Below are 20,886 nucleotides of genomic sequence, written 5' to 3'. Positions count from 1 at the left end.
GTTAGCTCGGGTGTTTATGGATTAAGAAATGTTGAAAAGAAGGAAAAGTATTCAAAAGGGATATATATATGTTGGTTTTGGGGGAGAGAAAAGAGCTTCTTTGTATCAAATTTGCCCTTTTTCAGTTCCAATCTCTTGTCAAAGTACTAGATCAATTATTCCTAATTATAGAAAAGAAGAACCTGCCAGTCCATGACAAAAATAATTTAAGCACTACTAAAAACAACTGACAGTGTTTGCATACTATATGACCATCCAGTGTGTACAGTTGAGGTGAACCTATTCTGGCAACATTATAAAGGCTACACTGGTCCTAATCACACCATTATGACACTGCCAGGTTAGGTTGTCCCCACCTGTAGGTTGACTTTGTAACAAGGTGTGACTGAAATATAATTTATCGTGGAATTTCTACTTGAAAAATATTGCATGATGAGATAAATGTGCTATGTTTTCTTTGTTTTTTTATGTCTTATTCATGATATGAAATGTTTTTCTAGTTCCTAGATTTTTTGTTTTCAAAGCAAAATGATGCTTTTGATTCCAGCCATTCTGTAATTAATCAAGATATGAATCAGCCTCTTGTAAACTATTGGATTGCCTCATCACATAATACGTAAGCTACAGTCGTTTTAATATATAACTTTATTATTTGATCTCTTTGTATTTTTCATTTAACGAATCTAGTATTTTACGGTTATTATTTATGAATTAAAAGCATATATTACCGATGAGTATTATACAAAACTGAAGTATATGAAATACTACTATTCCAACCAAGGAGGAGCAAGCGGATTCTGAAAGAGGAAGGGATGGTTGCCAACAGGGGCGTAGCTAAGGGGGGGGGTTTTGGGACAAACCCCCCCCCGAAAAGTTAGTCTCAAAAAAAGAAAACGAAGAGAGTAGAGAAGAGAAAAAAAAAGGAAGAAAAGGGAAAAAATTCCAAGCGATTATACATGCATACATACATATATATATATATATATATATATATATATATATATATATATATATATATATATATATATATATATTATATATATTATATATGTATATATATATATATATATATATATATTATATATGTATATATATATATATATATATATATTATATATGTATATATATATATATATATATATATATTATATATGTATATATATATATATATATATATATTATATATTGTATATATATATATATATATATATATATATTATATATATATATATATATATATATATATTATATATATATATATTATATATGTATATATATATATATATATATATATATATATATATATATATATATATATATATATATATATATATATATATATATATATAAAAGAAGTAACCCCCCCCCCCCCGAAAGTCGGGTCTAGCTACGCCACTGGTTGCCAACCATACAGAGGGGGAAACAAAGGGGAGAAAAAATTAAGAGGAAAGAGGAGGAAGGAGGAAAAAAAGGCATGTGCTGCTGATGTCAGTAGGTAGAAAGTGTAGTGGCACCATGATAATTCAAGGAAGAGTTTTTCTGTGTTAATAACATAGATATTTTAAAAACAAAACTTTGGAAATTGAGAGTTGCCTATTAGAGAGAGAGAGAGAGAGAGTGGAGGGCAAATTGTGAGACATCTGACGACTAGGTTTAAAATTGTGGTTATCAAAGCAAAATTTATGGTTATGAAATACAATTAAGAGCTGTTAACTTCAAGTGCTGGATAGAGGAGCCAACAAATCAGAAATAATCCGTAAAAAATAAATAAGCTCATGAATGAATAAAAATAAAATTAATGTAAAAATCTGTCCTAAGAGAAAATTTAATTAATTTCGGGGTTTAATCAATAGGAGTGTAGATTGCATATCTTTAAATCTTTAAATGGGGAGAAGCAGCTCTGATCTAAATAAAAGCATCAATCTGAAATAATCACATAAATGTTTTTTTAATCAAAAAAAAATACTGCTATTCTTTTTTTACCACTTTTTATATATATATATATATATATATATATATATATATATATATATATATATATATATATATATAATAGATATATATATATTTGGAAATTAATTATGAAAAGATAGCAAATTCAATTATTAAAGTTCGTTATTTTTTTTCCTATCTTTGAAATTATTCATGAAAAATTGTTTTTAATGACTTAGTTCGAAACTTCTATATAGTATGTAATTTAATTTAAACCACTGATAATCCTGATGATTTTGAAAGAAACCTTTGAGCATTGTATATACTCGATTTTCCGAAACTTCTTTGAATGGAAAATCGTTTTTTCCTTTGTGGAAATATTATCTACACATCTAAAGCATTTGAAATATAAATTATGTTTTTTTATGCATACTACACTTGTACTAAATTATTATTGCTACTATATTTGTTTTCAATGGTTTTAAATTTTTTTAGCTCTTCTGCTCTGAAGAGTAGCATATGTAATTGTGAATAATCTGACAATTGATATATTTTCAAGTTTATACGTGTTTGACATTTGAGGCAGTGAGAAGCAAAGGGATGTAAGTAGCAAAATTGAAAATTTGGAGATTACCAGTACACATGGTACTGACTCTGTCCTTGAGGCAAGAGATGGTACTAGTAACCCTGGTAGTTGCTGCTATACACCATGATTTAGAAAAATTTCAATGAAAGCCTACCTAGGATGTTATCTTTAAATGTGTTTTACTCAAAAATTGAAAATCTCCACTTACATCCCTTTGTTTCTCAGTGCCTCATTTGAAATCTGAGAACATAAAATAACAAATTTTGTTTTGTTATGAACATTGGAATACATAGAACTCAAAATATTGCATTCTGCATGTACAAGTATACATGCATGTTTCTTGTTATGAAATACAATCTGTTTGACAATAATGAGGGGGGAGGGACCACAAGTATTCATTTGCTTCTTTTTTATTTGGAGTTCCTTTGTATTAAAAAAAGAAAAAAAAAACTTACTTTACTTTTCTTTTTCTCTATTTTTTCTTTTGTTTTATTTTGATTATGCAGCACTTTCAAAAATATTGACTCATGTTATTCTAATCTGTAATGGTTTAACTTTTGTTGAAGCAATGTATGAAATAAGTGTTGCATGTTTTAAATCCTTCAAAAATATAAGTTACAGAATAGTAGCTAGATTGCCATATGATGTTCACTTTTTACCATACTTATTTAATCCATAAATATTGGAAGTTTTTGGCTGCCCATAATGTTGAATTTGTATTGGTAGAAGTTGGTTTATGTAAAAGTATGTTTACTGAAAATCACTTATTATTTTATTTTTAGATACTTAACGGGTGATCAAGTTAAATCTGAATCCTCTACAGAAGCTTATGCCAGGTGTCTTCGGATGGGTTGTCGGTGCATTGAATGTAAGAATTATTTTTTTGTTCCCATCATAAATGACAAAGTTCTATTTTATTTAATTGGTCCTCTTTTTAACATTGTGAGGATGAATTTCTGTTTAATGCATCTAGCTTTATAATACCTATCCTGATTGCTCTCTCCTTTATTATGGCTATAGTAATTCTGTCTATCAATCTGGCTTATAGTTCTTTGGGGTCATGCTCTCTTTTAGGCAGTTATGTTGCAGTGTTAAATTATCTGTACTGGTTTTTAGCTACATTATTTAAAAACTAGACATGGGCAATGTTGCTCCTTTTAATGATCTGTTCATCAGAGGATTGTTCTTTTTTTTACCCATGCATTAAACTTGTTCTTTTGAAAAATTTATTTAAATTTTGAAAAAGTTCATTAAACAATTATCAGGTATAAATATGTAAAATTATAAATTAATTAAATTATTTATAGATAGTCTGAAAACCCTGATAATATACTATAAAAATAAAACTTAATTCATTAACTTGCTGGTATAAACGAGATGGCAGCAAAAAACTGAAGAGTGATTTGCTGATTGGTTTTAGTATTAAATAGAAAAGAGAAACAAAAAAAAACTAACAGTATGTTTACTTGTGTAGACTGGTGTACTTAAAGAATAATAGAAGTAAAAATGATTCAATAAATAACCTGAAACAAGTATTTGTCGAGTGCAATGTTCTAAACCATGACCAATCAGAAGCCATGTCAGCCTAGTCAGAAACTATAGGGCAAGCTAAGGATCCGAGAAGTATTTATAAGTTTTTATTAGTTTCATAGGGAGAGGGGACTGCACGGACCAAACTGAGAATTGACTTGGTTCTCATTCTAAACCGTTTACCATTAAAGTGAACAAAATTTGAGAAGAATACTAATAGTTTAGTGTTCAGTGTACTGTCATATGGGTGAATATACGCTATTTGAATTTCAACAGGGCATAGATTTTTTTTAGGTAAAATAAATTATACTATTGTTATCACATGCTTAATTTATAAAGAATATTGTCTTTTATTTGGCTCACACAGTCAATTCTCGAAAACTGTTTCATTTCTGCATTAATAAGCTGAAATTATTTAAAAATGTATACTCCCCTGGCTTCCCTTTTTCGACTTTTTGTAAAAACAATATCAGCTCTCTTTTTTAAATAACCTGACATAATGTATTTTACTATATTCATACTCCTGAATAAACATCAAAACACATTAAAAAATCTTTATATATTAATAGGCAAGCTGTTTTAATTCGGCACCGATTTCTCCTCTGTTTGTGAACCATTTTCCTTCATTCTTTTTTTGTTCGGTAGCTTTTGCCGAGTTTTAGTGTCATCAATAAAATTTTTTGAGATGGAACGCTAATTAACTGAGATATTGATAAAAAACGCATTTTTATGCTAAATGGCTCTTTCTACGCAAACGGATGGTCCAATTTTTTTGAATTTGACATGGTTGGAAAGGTCTTTAAAAAACACTCCTAACTAAAAAATTGTCAGGGCGCCCAAGGTCCAATAACCTAAATCCACTAGAAAAAAGTTATAAACGTTTTTTAGTTAGCAAAAGTCAAAAATTTTAATTTTATCTCTTTTCCATTGTTTAAACACATTGTTGGAAGTGTGAAACATTAAGTTTTAATTCATTCTTTAAATCGCTTTTTCTACACAAAAAATGCATTTTAGTGCTTCAAGTTTGGTATGGTTGGAAAGAGCATGAAAAATACTTCTAAAAACGTTTACCCCCCGTTTTACGGCTCACAAACTGAAATTCGCTACGATGACTGGAAAAGAAGCTAGAAGCAATTATAAGTTAGCAAAAATTCAATTTTATTTGATTTTTCACGCAACTTAGTTAGCGTGAAGAAATTGCTGGATAATATTATGTGTTGCCATTCCTCGCTTGAGCGTAAAGAAATTAAATTATTGCATTTGTTTTCATTATTAAGGCTTTTTGAGTAACTATGGCCAGTTAAAATATTTTCATTTTGAATATGTTTTCGCGATTTTAATGTTAAAGTAAATCATTTTCCGGAGTGAGGAAGGACTTTCAGTTTCGATAAAATCACCTTCATAAAAAAAAAAACCCCTCCCAATAATACCCGCATTTGCTATCACCACAAACAGATGTATGTCAAGGTGAAACTTCCGATAAAATTGGCGTATTATTAGGGCGTCCAGTACTTTCGCATGGACAATCATATTTTGCAGCGATTAGAGTTCGTTCATTTGCTTGTTAGAAATTTTGTATTTCTAACGGCAAACGTCATGCCAACTTTCACAAAGAATATAGTTGGTATAGAAGTGTTTTACGTATTAAAGGAGTTTTGCGAGATCATTTCATACAGGAAGACTTCCATAATTGTAAAATTGGCGAACTTTATCTATTGGTATAAAATTTTTGGCACCAATGCCAGCACAAGAAATATTTTTCTTTTGCATTCGTAAAAAAAGAGGAGAGAAATGTCTATTTGCAAGAGCTGACTATACGAATGTCCCTCTTTAAGGTAGCGTTCATTAAATTGTAACCGTTTGTGACAAGGGGAGGAAATAAATGACAAGAGGGACATACAATATGGAGAAAGTGACATCAAGTCATTTTTGATATGAACGTTTATGAAAAACAGTGACATATGGCAAAGGGAAGAGGGGGTATGGTGAAGTGTGATACTTTGTGACAAAGGGGAGAGGGATCAAAAATTTTGAAAAGTGCATTAGCCAGTCATCCCCTAAACAGTAAACAAATCACAAAGATGATTTCTTTTTTAAATAAAATTGCACTATTATTACGACTTCCAGTGTTTTTTAATGGACGATATTTAATGTAGCAAGTAGGATTCGTTCATTTGACTGTTTGAAATTTTATATTTCTAATTGCAGAGGTCAAATGTAACTTACTCAATAATATTAAACTTTTAAAAAGAAATAGTGTTAATGTAGAAGTTTTACGTATAATCTGAATTTTGCATCATCATTTTATTCGGAAAGATTTCGACAATTGGGAAATTGGTGCTCTTCATCTATTGGCGTCAAATACTTGGCACCAATTGCAGCGAGAGAAATATTTTTTCTTTGCATTCGTGAACAAAGAGTAGGGGAATATATCAGAGCATTTTTTAAGGAATTTTTACTAGGCGACACAAGTTTTATCATAAACGCAGTAAAACATGTGCATATATCGTCGCCTCAAAGTAGTATTTCTGTAAGTACTTTTTGTTTTGACGTGACTCCCTGGGACTTCTGATTTAAGAGGAAGCCGATATGAACCTAACGTAAGTATAATATCAAGTCCAAAGTAAAGGGGGTTCGGGGGTTTCTCCCCCGGAAAATTTTCGAATTCGTAGTCTTAAAAACGCATTTTAGACGATCTTTGGTAATGTTAGGAGAGAAGATGTTTGATAGCGCTCACTTGTATATTTTTCGAAATTGTAGCTCTAAGAATGCAGTTTTAGACGCTCGTTTTGATGATGTTAGAGGAAGGAGAGATTTGAGGGCCTGTCTAAGATTTCTGATTTGGAATCTTTGAAATGCATTTAACTGTCTTTCGTAGTATTAAGCGCTCGGGTGCGACCCCCCCCTGCCCATTTTTCGAAATTGAAACCTTAAAAACGCAAACAATATGTCGAATAGTGTTCAGAAGAGGGAGGTTCGAGTATCTCTGGCCGATTTTTCTGTTTTTTTTTTTGCAATTGTAGTGCTAAAAACGCAGTTTAATACGATCTTTTCGTGATGTTACGTGGAGGAGAGATTCAAAGACCCGCACCAAGATTTTTTTTTAATTTGCAATTTTAAAGATACATTCTAATTATCTTTTATAATGGTAGGGCAAAAGAAGTTTGGAGCGCTCCCCAGGAAATTGTTTGATATTGTAAAATTGTAGCTCTAAGAAGGCTGTTTTAGACGATTTTTGGTGTTGTTAATGATAGGAGAGATGAAAAAGCCCATCCCAAGGAAACTTTTCTAATATATAGACTTAAAAACGCATTCTAGACTATCTTTGGTAAGGTTAGAGGTTGAAGAGGTTCTGAGGTCTACTCCCAAATTTTTAACAAATTGCAAATGTAGGCAATCCACAGGAGTGCTCCCCCCCTGATCAAGGGTGCACCCCCTTAAATATCGTGAAGATCCCCACAAAAGCAAGAGCCCCCCCCCATTGAAAAAAATACCCGTCAAAACACAAACACCCCCTAAAAACTTCTATGGCGCAATCTGCGCCATGACCCTCCCCACCGGTGGGCGAGCAAATTTTAGAGGACCATCAATTTTTTGAAATTGAGCTCCAAAAACGTAGATCTTGAAGACTTTCAATGATGTTAGAGAGCGAGGAGGCCCCCCCCCCCAGAAACATTTTGAAACTCAAGCGGCTAAAACAAAATTTAGACTGATCTTGAACGATATTGGCGAAAATGAGAGGAGGGGAACCTAACTGGAAACTTTTACAAGTTCTTTTTAAAACGCAGTTTTTAGACGATCTTTGGCAATAGTAACAAGAAGAGTGGTTTGGAGGGTCCCATATTAAAAAGGGAATGAAGAATAATTACATAGCACTCACAGCATAAAGCCAGTTTTGCAGGGCCCAATTTCCCAATAGGCAGAGTTGGCAGCTGCCTATGGCGGCAAAATTTTCAGGGGCGGCAAATTTTGCTTTAACCACACATTTTTAAAATTAATTTTTTATTCTTGAAAGTAAAATATTTGCATTCTTTTATTTTCCACAGAGACCAATTTTCTTGAAATTTAATAATAATTACTTTCACACACCTAATGAAAATTATTTTTTTTAAATTTTTAAACGTGATATATTTTTTTTAAGTGGACAGTTTTCAAAAGCGGAAACTTTGGACTCTTTGCAATGTAATCCAGTAACAATTACTAATGAAATACTAAGTGAGTGCACGTAATAACAGAGGAAATTATTCAAATCGTTGATTTGTAGATGAAAAAAAAAATCATTGTAAAGATGCTGTTACAAAAAAAGATAACTGATAAAATGGTTAACACACAAGACATCAAAGTTTAGTGCTCATCAAAGATTCAGCTATATCGATGTTAAATATCTAAGGTAGAGTTTTGACAACAAAACACAGTTGCGATCACAAGAGCACTAATACGTAACTTTTTTAAAAAACAATTAATTCGGAAAGTCATCGTTTTTTTCCCATGTTCTTTTTTTTTCTCTCTAAAATCGAAAAGTCTTTTTAAGCAAACGATGACAAATAATGAAACAACAAAGAAGTTTGTTAATTAATCCCGAAAATAAATATTCTGTCTTATGTGAAACATATTAACATGCTTAGCGTTCGAGACAAATCTCGCTTTCTGTTTACTTCCCCACTTTCTATCATTATTTTTTCCCTTATAAGTTTAACTCATGTCTATATCATTTTTCAGAATTTCATTTGCGTTGTAATTTTAAGGAATGTTTTAAAACTTCAAAGAATGAAAGAAAACATGTTTTATGAAACTGTATTACCATGAAAAAACAATAACCTTGCTCTATTAATTGTTAATTGAAATAAATATACATATTGTAAATATAATTGAAATTGGTCTTATACGAATTGTTTAATAACCTGCCCAAGAGCAGTACTTGAGCCATGAACGATGTACAAAATTAAATAATATAAACAGAAGCGCGTCGAACTAAAATTTTTGGGTTTAGGAAAACTTTAATTTTACCGATTTCTATGTTGCAATATTATCTCCAAATTTGCCGAATTGTCAGCAAAATTTGAGGAACATGGAATTTTTTGGGATATCACTGTGACATCTTATCGGGGCTCCCCGGAATGTGAAACGTCACCATTTCTTAATAAGCTTGACAGTTTAAATTTATAGAACCCTTTTTTTCGTGTTTTTGAGTGAAAGAATTTTTTCTTCTTTTAGGGAGGAGGGGGCTCAAATTTCAAATCTGTCTTGGGGTGGCATGGAGCTAAATTCAACCCTGCAGTTTTGTTAATATTTCTAAAACATATAATCAGGGCCGTAAGCAAGTAGCTAGAATTTTGTTAAGGGGGCGGGGGTCCGAGACGGAATGAACTTTAAAAATGGGGGATTACTGAACAAGAAGCTTTAGCTGTTAATTACATTAATTAGTACTATTTCAATTAAAACTACAGTTATTAATGCATGATAAATAGCTTCAAATTAATTAGCTATTCAAAATTTTAAGGCATTAATAAAAGGTAATTAATCAAAAAATTTTTTTTCTAATCACCTTAGATAGTATGAAATGAAGTCTCCAAAAAGCGTCTTACATAAATTCCCGAATATGGGGGTGAAAAAATACCCGCTCATATTAACAGTTTTTATCGTTGGGAAATGCAGATTTTTTTTTTGCTCTCTATGCAATATTTTCAATTCTCTATGGTGGGAATTATTTGCGTTAAAAACCCGAATTTTTCAAGGCTTCGCTGCACTTCAGGCACTGTGGGTAGGTTCCCCATTTCAAATCCTTCGTTTCTTTCTTTCTTTTTTATTTCAATTTATTCAAAGCATTTTATTTTGTTGTGATCCATAATCCTGCCTAAGAGTTGTGAGTTTCCAGGACACAGCGAGCAAATTCGTGGCAATTCGTGATTGCGAAAAAATTATATAGTTCGCAATCACGAATTGCAATAGGACCCTACTCCTTGGGTTTCTAGTTTATTCAAATGGAATGGAAATGGTCCAGAAATTGGCACCCGTGGTGGTACTGGTGATTTTTTACAATAGCTAGTACGAGGCATATCCATAAAAAAAGAAATGGTAACTAGGTTCCGGTAATAAAGATTAATATTTTTATGGCCGATATCCACCAGTACACTAAGCATAATGATTATTTACAGCGTGTAACGTAATGCATTTTAATTTCTTATCAAACTTAAAGATGGGTATTAGTAACCTGTAAATATTAAAGACGATTAGATGACGTTCCACTGTTTAAGTTAATCTATATAGGCGTTTTTTAATGAAAAAACATTTTACACACAAAAAAAAAACTTTTTTTTTAAATATAAAGTTTGCTTGAGTTAAGGCCTGAAATAAATATGAATAAAATCAAACCGCAGAAGATTTGTAACTATGACGAAGAAAATTTCACTCTCTAAATAAATATTAAAAACAATTGTCGTCACAGAAATCTGAAAAATCAGAGCAGCATCAGTTTTGTTGAAATGATGATAATAAGTTATTCGTGATTGCTCAATAACCCTATGACAAACTACAGGACTACTGGAAGCACAAGGAGTGTGCAGAATGACAATATGTTATTTATTCGATGCTATTTTTGTCTAAACGTAATATTTAGATGGGATACCAAAATAAGGCATAAGGCACAAAATTGTAAAAATAAAACACATTTCAAAAAAATGCAATACAACTTACGTATCATTTTTGGAGTGCGTTGAATTTTTTTCTTCTGTAATTCGATTTTTTGAAAGATGTTTTCACTAATTTGAGGAAGGAAAAGTTTGCTATGGATACCAATAATAAATATGCGTTGTGCAACCTCAGAGACTCACAAGCCTCCTGTTGGAGCCCCTGGCACTTTCTAAAAATGTGGTGCTGTCTACAATGGCTCTGCTGAAGACAGCCCCTTCCCTGATTATCCCAAGGTGTCACTTTCCTTTCGCTATATGGCCCAGGGCCTTGATATGGCCTTCCCTCAAAACCATTCCTACAAATGAGAGTTGGACAATTTCGAAAAAGGTTTATAATGGCTACTCATCATTGTTGACGAATAAAACTTTCCCGTGGTTCCCTCTGGTGTTGCATCAGGGTCTTTGGAAGTTGCATGGCTTTCTCCCATGCAGGCTGCTTCCCTCAGGGGAGTAGACTGATCGGAGAAAGCCATGGGTGTTGAGAAAAAGATAAGCAAACCAAACCAGGGCCTGAAACTAAACTACTTTTGCTCTCCCAAGTCAGCGTTCCTGTACACAGGCGCGAAAAGCTTATCGGCTATCATCAAGGGAAGCGCTAATGAGGTGGGGGTACTAATCGGTTGTTTAATCTGTCGCCGTGTGCGAGGTGACCCTGGGTGGCCCGTCTATGGGCAAGGCCTTTCCACAAGGAAAAAAAGCTTTCTTTCGGCAAGTACGAGTCGGCGGTTTTAATGAAGACGATGGGCTTCCTAAGGTTTTACAAAGATATGAAAACCGTTTACAAAAATGAGTGAACCAATCTTGGATTTTCCTATGTCGCCCAGTGGTTTGATTTTGCATCTTCTAGGCGACAGAATTTTTTCACTACGCGACATTGGTGTCGCGTAGTCCCTATGTTAAAAAATGCTCTGGAATATATATTTGCATACGGTTACCACAAAACAGGGGCTGCCCATGAATGAAGCCCCTCTTTAAGGTGGGGTTCACGAAATAGTAATATTTTGTGACGAGGGAGAGCAAAAAAAAATGACAAGATTGACAAACAATGAGGAGAACGTGACAACAAGCCTTTCTTTAATAGGAATGTTTATGAAAAACAGCTTGACATGTGACAAAGGGAAGAGGGGGTATGGTGAAGGACGAAACTTTGTGACAAAGGGGGAAGGGTGTCGAAAATGTTGAAAAGTATGACATCAGTTATGCCCCGCCCTTAAACATAAACAAATCACAAAGACAACTTTTTTTAATAATTGTATTTTTATTGCGGCGTCCAGTGTTTTCGAATGAACAGTTATATGTTTCCTCGAGTAGAGTTTGTTCATTTGTTTCTTGGAAATTAATATTTCTAATGACGAAGAAGCAACTTATTCAATAATAGTAGACACTTTATAAGTAATACTGTTCACACAGCAGTTTTACATATAAACTGAGTTTTGATGCTTCATTTCATACGGGAAGATTTCGAAAATTGGATAATTGGCGATTTTTGTCCATTGGCGTGAAATTTTTTGTTTCCAATGCCAGCACGAAAATTTTTTCCTTTGCATACGTAAACGAGTAGGGAAATACCTATTTGCATATGGTTAGCACAAAGCAACATAGTATCCAAAATAAAATTATTCTAGCCAAGAATTTGACGACCACACCAATTTTTCAATGGAGTTGTTTCCTTCAGTCAAAAGTACTACTTTTAGTCACTGAAATTGATTGAATGAGCAAAATATAAATAAATAAATTGGAGCCAGAAAAAACTTTTATTTTTCCAACAGTTATTTTATTATTAAATTTGTTAAGTGTCCAATTTTAAAAATAAGGCATGGTCTTTATGACGTTACAAGTGATGTACTTTGGCCGGCTACTCCATTGCCGCTCTAAATGTTAACGCTTTGATGTCAACCGTGTTTCCAAGTTATGATAATTTGCGATGTGTGCTAATGGCATAAGTGAATGGCATTTCATTGCTTTTGATGCCATGCGCAGAAGCGTAAAAAATGAATAACAATTTTCACACCGATTAAAATAAGTGTTAAAAAATATTAATATTTATCAAATTATTTAAAAAGTGGTTAAAACCCATATTTTTAACCATGCTCTTTCAGAAAAAAATACTTTTAAAATTTTGGAAACGACCCATTACCGAAATATCCCCTTTCATCCATTTATTTTGAGATTAACAGACGAAAAGCAAAATTGGAATAAATTGTTACTGTTTGATATTGTGTGTACATATAAAAACTGTATATTTCCTGATATGGAGTAAACATGAGTAGGAATAGGAAAAAAAATGTTGCAAATTGTTAAATTCATACAAGTTTTCTCAAATATTCATTTATGAATATGGTCGAATTTCGACCACAGAGTGAACACTAATGTTTATTAATCTGCAAAAAAATAGTGATTTTTTACGTCGCAGAAGAATAGTGTCACCTACACCTGGCAAAATTGAAAGACTGAATTTCAACATTAAAACTGCTGTAAGATCTCCTTAACCTCAAATAATCTACATAATACAGACTAAAGTTAAAAGCTAGCTAACTGTTTCGATCAAAATTCAAGTAATATTGCATCAGTTCTTGTTATAAGTGTCACAAAGTGTGCTTGCTCCAGTCGTTGCAGTATTTAGCCTGGTATGTAAATGTTTTTCTATTTTATCATTACATAAATGTAATTTTTTACAATGAAATTTTTATTGTGGGCAGACATCATGGATTACGTTTAAGTTCTAGTAAAAAGATTGTGTGATGTTTTTTGACAGGATCTATCTTACGATTATAAATAAAGTTTTATGTTTTTTGTTCTACTTGCTCATTCCAACTCATATATCATGACGGACATTAAAAAGAAGAAGACAGGGAGAAGTAGATTGGGAAAAAGCGTGAAGCTGAAACATTACTTTACCAAGAAAGTAAAATTGACCCGTATAAAAATTCTGAATTAGAAGAGAAAGAAAAGCGAAACTATATCAGATAAATAAGGAAAAGGGGAAAAAAATTAAGAGAATAACATAGATAACTCTGCCAATAGTGTCGCTCCCCTGACAATTTTCCACTGGTGCCTATAAAACTGAAAAAAATTTAAAAACTTCTGGTCTTCATCTTTACAAACTCAAACATAACGGCAACTAGTGAAACAATGAATATTAAATGAAACAGATGACTTTTTCTTTGGGGACATAAAAAAATCACTTACCTTTTATTCACCTATTTATACTAGGGATGCGACAATAAGCAAATTGACCGTTTACCGATTAATCTGCTTTTGATGATGGGCCAATTAATGATCATGATGATATTAAATACTGCAATTTCTCCATTACCGTTTTAAATATATATATTTTCGGAACAATATTTCTAACTTTCATTCAATTTCCGTGAGCAAATTTTCCTATTGTTGATAAAGTTACATGTTAATTGGACATGTGTGAAAAATTAAGATATTTAGTTAGTTGCCTGTATTCAGCAGACACTTATAACTTAGTAGCTATGTTTTTTGTTTAGTAACTACTTAATCCAAGACTTTTATCTTCATAAAATTTATAAAGTAACCTTTAAACACAAAGTTGAAAGATAGGGCATAGAAAAAAGTATTGACATATGAAGCATGCCGCAACATTGAAAAACCATATTTTTACAAATTTAGCATTGCTTCAACCATCAGTTTTTGTAAAAAAACTTAAAGCTTGATTGTGAAATGTTTAAAAATATAATGATAAGTTAAATAATCAAAAATAAAATGAAGCATTTTATGTAGGAGGAAATGTTTGTGAAATCAGCAATTTTTATATCCTGACAATCCTGAAATACTTGGTACCTTAAAGTTTGGTAGTTTAAAAGTACTTGGATTTAATTTGTCATAATAGTGTTACGTGAATGTCAGATGTGAGGATTAATTTCAATATTTGATTAAGTTTTGCTCAAATTTTATATTTTTTGTCTTTATTTTAAACTTCTTTCATTCTACATGTTATGCTTATTTTGCAGAAAATTACATTCATGTGTTAATAAATTTATTCATTGTGTTTTCCTGTGCAAAGAATATTTAAAGATTCAAAAGTCATTAAATAGTATTTGAAAAAAAATTTCCCTGTCTATTATGAATATTTCACTAAGTGACCAATTACCAATTAATGAGGATTCATCAGCGCATCAGTATTATGTTCCAAATTCCTAACCTTTAACTGTTCAAAGAAATGGTCATTCATTCTTGAGGGGACCATATTGTGCCATTCGTTTTAAGGAGTGGGTCTTTTAGATCTGTTCATGCACAACTCATAACTATTGAAAATTTTATTTGAACTTTGACTAAAATGATCTTGATTATCTAATCATATCGTAGCAATATGTTTGATGCCATTTTCAACAAGTTTATCTGTCTTTTTTTTTGAGCAATCACGATTGCTTATTGTTCTCACTTGACCGTCCTTGATGTTACGGTTTCTTTTTGAGATTGAACCTGTTAGAAATAGAATTTCTACAAATATCTCTACACTTACTTTTGCCCAGGTAACTGAACTTCACGATAATCAACCGACGCCTGTTCGGACCAACGATCCGAGTGAATCGGAAGTGAGTGATCGGATCGGAAGGGTGACGTAACAGACTCCCGCCATTGGCTTAGCAGGGAGGCGTCTCTGCCACTTGGTGCATTCTCATTGGTTGCGTGGACGTAAGGGCATTGATGTGAATAATGATGAGGACAGACTATTTAATAGCGATCGGAGCTGAGATTCGCTCTCTCTTTTTTTAAGACTCGTTCGGTGATGTCTGTCCTGTAAAAGGTAGCTAGGGTAGAGCTCGTATTGTTCGGCGGATTGCCGACTGTGCTTGGCTGATCGTAGTAATAGATTAGCGAGCCGTATTAGGTTGAGCTTAACTAACTTGCTAGTCATATTTAATTAGTCTTTTTTACCTTTGGCTTCAGTTATGTTTATACAATTATATTTACCTTTTTTCACGTGTTAATAAATTTTAGTTATTTTTTAAAGAAGTCTCTTCATCAGTTATTCACAGAAAGTAGATGAAATGTTAGTTCTTTCACTAACTCTGCAAGAAGTATTACAGTTAACAGGTGGTATCATTCATCAATGGTATCAAGATGGTTATGGGCTATTCCTGCCATAACTGACATTTCACGCGCAAGATTTTTTTTTTCAAAACCTTGCCTTCTGTGAGAAATTGAGACTGTTGGTGAAGGAGGGGCCGAAGATTTTTGGAATTATATTTTTAGAGAATGGCGTGCTCTAGCATAATGATAGAAAAATTGAAAGACGACAACTACTCTTCTTGGTGCAGTGATATGAAGTTTGTTCTCATCGACCGGAATCTATGGAATATCGTCACTGGAAAAGAGACCAAGCCCGAAATTAGCACGGATAGAGGGGTTACCGCGAAAGACGTCGCAAATTTCGAAGCTAGGAGACAATCTGCTGTTGCCGTGATATATCTACACGTCGGAGATGAATTCAGGAAAATTATTGAGAATACCGAAGATCCCCACGAAGCGTGGAACCAATTGAGGGAAAACTACTTTCCAGACAACAGACGTATCAAGATGAAGCTCTTTTCGGAGTTAACCTCATCTAGAATGGAAGAAAACGAGAAAATCAACGTATTCGCAGCCAGATTGAGGAGAATTTACGATCGTATGAAGGAGTTCAAGACCCCATTTTCGGAGGAATTTCTGTCATTCCAACTGCTCCGGTACCTCCCATCCTGTTTCGACGGAATTGTCCAGAGTATACTGCGGAGAAGTGATGAAGATTTCATTTTTTCAAAGATTGTGTCCGACCTGGTAGCTGAGGAAAATCGTCTATCTTTGAGAAATGATGATTTTGACATTCAAGCCAAGACAACTTTCGCAGTGAACAAGGACTACAACAAAAGCGTAACGTGTTTCCGTTGTCGAAAGACTGGTCATATCAAGAGGTATTGTCCTGAAGCAAAGAGTCGTCCCTTAAGTCCAAGGAGAGGTCGTTCGAGATGGAAAAGGCGCGGTTCTCAACGGCGAAGTGATGACCACCACCGTTCTCCATCGGCTGATTTTTGTGAGTATGAAGATTTCTTTTTAAGTGAGGCAAACTGTCTAATGGATAGATCCAGTTCATATATCTTTGATTGTGCCGCCACCCACCACTTCTCAAAGGACGGAGACATTTTTCAGAACTTTGTAGAATTAAGTAACAAAGAAATGGCTGTAGCCATTGAAGGTAAAACATTCCCGATTGAGGGAAAGGGGGATATTTATTTAAGATTTGGTAAAAGAAAAATTGTTTTAAAAGATGTACTTTACTCCTCCAAATTGAGACGAAATTTAATTTCGGGATCTAAATTTGATAAAGGTGGGGCAAAATTTGAAGCTAAAAATGGTATTTTGACGGTATCAGACCAGAAAGGTGTTATTTTTAAAGCATTTTTAAATAATGGTACATATTATGTAAAACCCCAAAATGTTGATAAATGTTTTCAAAAGTCTAGTCATGATAACGTAAATTTGAAGGATAAACTAAACTCTAGTCATTTTTCTCGTAATATCGTTAATGTTGAATCTTCAAATGTTGAATCCTTAGAAATTTGGCATAAAAGATTGGCCCACGTAAATGCTGATTGTATAAAGAAAACCAGCAACTTAGAAAGTGTACGGGGTTTGCCGAAATTCAAAGGGGGGAAATTTAATTGTGAAGATTGTAAATTGGGAAAATTTAAGAGGGTATCCTTCAAACCCATTAATAAAGTTAAATCTGAAAAACCTCTTGATTTAATTTATTCTGATGTTTGGGGACCATATCCCGTAAAAGGAAGAAATGGGGAGAAATACTTCGTGTCAGTCATTGATGACTATTCCAAACGAGTTTCGCTGTATCCGATCAGAGAAAAGAGGCAAGTAACTGGTATCCTTATTCAGCATATCAGGAGGGCTGAAAGATTTTTAGGAAGTAAAGTGAAAGCTATAAGAACTGATAACGGAGGGGAATATGTCAATAATGAATTTCAACAGTTTTGTAAGAATTCTGGTATTTCTCACGAATTAACAAACTCTTTTTGTCCAGAACAGAACGGTGTCAGTGAAGTATTTAACAGGGTAGTTGCTAATGGGGCCACTGTATTGCTTGAGGAAAGCGGTCTAGATAAAAAGTTTTGGCCAGATGCAATGTTGCACTTCGTTTACACCTGGAACAGAGTTTGCCATTCGGGTCAAAGAAAAACACCATTTGAGCTTTATGGGAGAAATATTCCTTCAGTAAAACACCTTAAACCATTCGGAATCGTGTCTTACGTCGGAATTCCGAAGCAGAAACGTAATAAACTAGACTTAAAAGCTAGAAAAAATGTTCTCATCGGATATGCCTTTAAGACGAAGGGTTATCGTGTTTATTTCCCAGAAACTGATAAGGTTGTAGAAAGCATTAATATTTCCTTTAATGAGAATTTATTCTATAAAAATGAATTTAAAAGTAATCGCAGTGGAGCGGTGATGGGCCATTGTCATTTTGACGATAAATCTAATTTTTCTTCAGACGATGAAAGTTCCGTGTACGAAGATGCGAGCCAATCCCAGAACGTAGAAAATTCTACGGGTTCAGATCGCGAAATCGACACTACGTCGGAAGATGAAAGTTCCATTGATGAAGAAGTTAGACCCCTAAAAGAAACAACTTGGTTTAGAAAAATAGCACCGCGGAAAGATGGATCGCGAACGGATGTGTATTATTACGAAAAAAATAGTTCGAAACGGTTAAGATCCATTCATGATATCAGAAAGTATTGTAACAGAAATGCTATAGTTTTTGAACCGCATATTTTTAATTTCCAAGGTAAAAATACGTATGAAGGGGAAGTTAATGGTCAATCCACGAGCGCGAATTTTTCTCAATTATGACTAGATGAAGAAGAGATAATTATTCCAAATACTTACAAACAATTTTTAAAGTCAAAACAGAGGGAAAACTGGGAAAATTCCATGAAGGAAGAAATGAAAGTTTTTCGGGAAAGAAAGGTATGGACTTTGACACCACTTCCAGAAAACGCGAATGTAATAGGATGTAGATGGGTATATACTGTTAAACGAAACGAACAGGGCCAAATCGTAAGGTGGAAATCAAGGTTGTGTGCACAAGGTCACAAACAAGTTCAATTTGATTCGTACGATTTAACATTCAGCCCAGTTGTATCATTTAGTGTAATCCGTTTCTTTTTCGCATTTCTTGTAATTTTTCAAAAGTGGGAAAATGTCCAGTGCGATGTAAAATGTGCATACCTTTATGCTCCCTTAAAAGAAGATGTGTTTATGCAACAACCTCCCGGTTTTGTTGAAAAAGGGAAGGAAAACTATGTGTGTAAACTTCAAAAGGCAATTTACGGACTTCATCAAAGTGGTCGAAATTGGTATTATGAAATAGACAGCGTTTTAGCAAATATAGGTTTTAACAAATTTCAAAGGTGTAATTGTGTTTATATTTTTCAATCCAAAGTAATACTTTTATTATATGTTGATGATATTGTGTTATTCGGGAAAAATAGTAAAAATATTGAATTTGTTTTAAACTTGTTGAATAAACATTTTGACCTTAAAATTTTGGGAAAAACCAAGACACTACTTGGTGTAAATTTTGAAGAATATGAAAATGAAATTAAAATGCATCAAACAAATTATATTACAGAAATTTGTGACCGTTTTAGGCATTTTAACTTTCCAATTTCTTCATTACCTATAAGTAAAGGTATAGTTTATTCCAATTCAAATTGTCCTCAATCAGAAAGTGAAAAACTTGAAATGTCTAAAATTCCTTATAGAAATTTGTTAGGTTGTCTCGCATTTATTGCAAACCGGACCAGACCGGATATTTGCTACGCCGTAAACATATTCAGCCAATTTCAGTCAAATCCTGGAATGTTTCATTGGGGAGGATTACTTAAATTATTAGGTTACGTGTCTCACACTAAAGATTTCAAACTCAGTCTAAAATGTAACAAATTACAAATCGTGGGATTTAGCGATGCTGATTTCGCCAGTAACAAAGATGATAGAACTTCCTTAGGGGGACAAATAATTTCACTTGATAATGCTCCGATTTCTTGGCGTACGTTCAAAGAAAAAAGCATATGCTTGTCAACCATGGAATCAGAATTCGTTGCACTTACGGAAGCAGCAGAAGAATTGCTATGGTTTGACAGAATTTTAGATGAGTGCATTAACTTTGGAATTACCAATAGCCAGAAAGTAAAATCAATATTGTATGCGGATAATCAGGCCACGATAGATTTCTGTAAATCCCCAATTGAAAATTATAGAACGAAGCACATCGATGTTAAATTATTTTTTGTGAGGGACTTAATTTATCAAGAAATTTTCTGCATTAATTTTGTAAGAAGTAAAGAAAACCAAGCTGACGTATTTACAAAACCACTTTCTGGAACTGAACTTGTAAAATTTTGTGAAACAGTTTTTCATTAATCACTTTTGCTAACGATGAATATTCAATTTTAAAGATGTAATTTCGACATTGTATCAGGAAATTTTATGTATTTGGAAATACTTTTCTGTATTGTGTAATTTTCTCAAAAATGAAATATTCGCGAAATTTTATTATACAATCGAATTTAAATGAGAAATTTTAGGGTGTTGAATTTTCATGTTAGAATTTTTTTTGCAAATTACAGCTCTAATATACACTGTAGTAATTAGCTAAAAATTTAATATGTACACTTTTTTGCATACTTTATTACGAATGTGTTTATACTTGTGTCTTTGCAAATGTTTTTTTTCTTCTCGAGTTTTAGATTAAAGTCTGGATTGTAATTTGCGATTGGATGCATGTATTTTCGTCCTGATGGAATGTGTTATATCGCCGAACGATGTTTTGTATTATGCTTAATTATTGTTATATTTTCACTTTTCTATAAAGTTATAGAATGGATTTGTGAAACTAGAAGCCAAAGATGTTTTTTTTTGAAAAAAAAAATTTTATTAGCTGTTTCTTGTAAGATGTAGAGAGGAGGGGCATTGTTAGAAATAGAATTTCTACAAATATCTCTACACTTACTTTTGCCCAGGTAACTGAACTTCACGATAATCAACCGACGCCTGTTCGGACCAACGATCCGAGTGAATCGGAAGTGAGTGATCGGATCGGAAGGGTGACGTAACAGACTC

At 33.0% G+C, this 20,886-nt stretch overlaps 1 protein-coding gene across 1 annotated transcript in view; it reads left to right on the top strand.

Annotated features, from left to right (window-relative positions):
- Window positions 1–20,886, top strand: part of LOC129230397 (1-phosphatidylinositol 4,5-bisphosphate phosphodiesterase gamma-1-like) — a 112,739-nt gene that overhangs the window by 40,070 nt on the left and 51,783 nt on the right. Inside the window, 2 exon segments of the mRNA XM_054864795.1 lie at window positions 501–616; window positions 3,301–3,386. Of these exon segments, the coding sequence (XP_054720770.1) occupies window positions 501–616; window positions 3,301–3,386 (202 nt within the window).

The sequence above is a fragment of the Uloborus diversus genome, chromosome 9 (assembly GCF_026930045.1).
Source record: "Uloborus diversus isolate 005 chromosome 9, Udiv.v.3.1, whole genome shotgun sequence".
NCBI classification, from domain to species: Eukaryota; Metazoa; Arthropoda; class Arachnida; order Araneae; family Uloboridae; genus Uloborus; species Uloborus diversus.
This window is presented reverse-complemented; position numbering and strand designations above follow the sequence as displayed.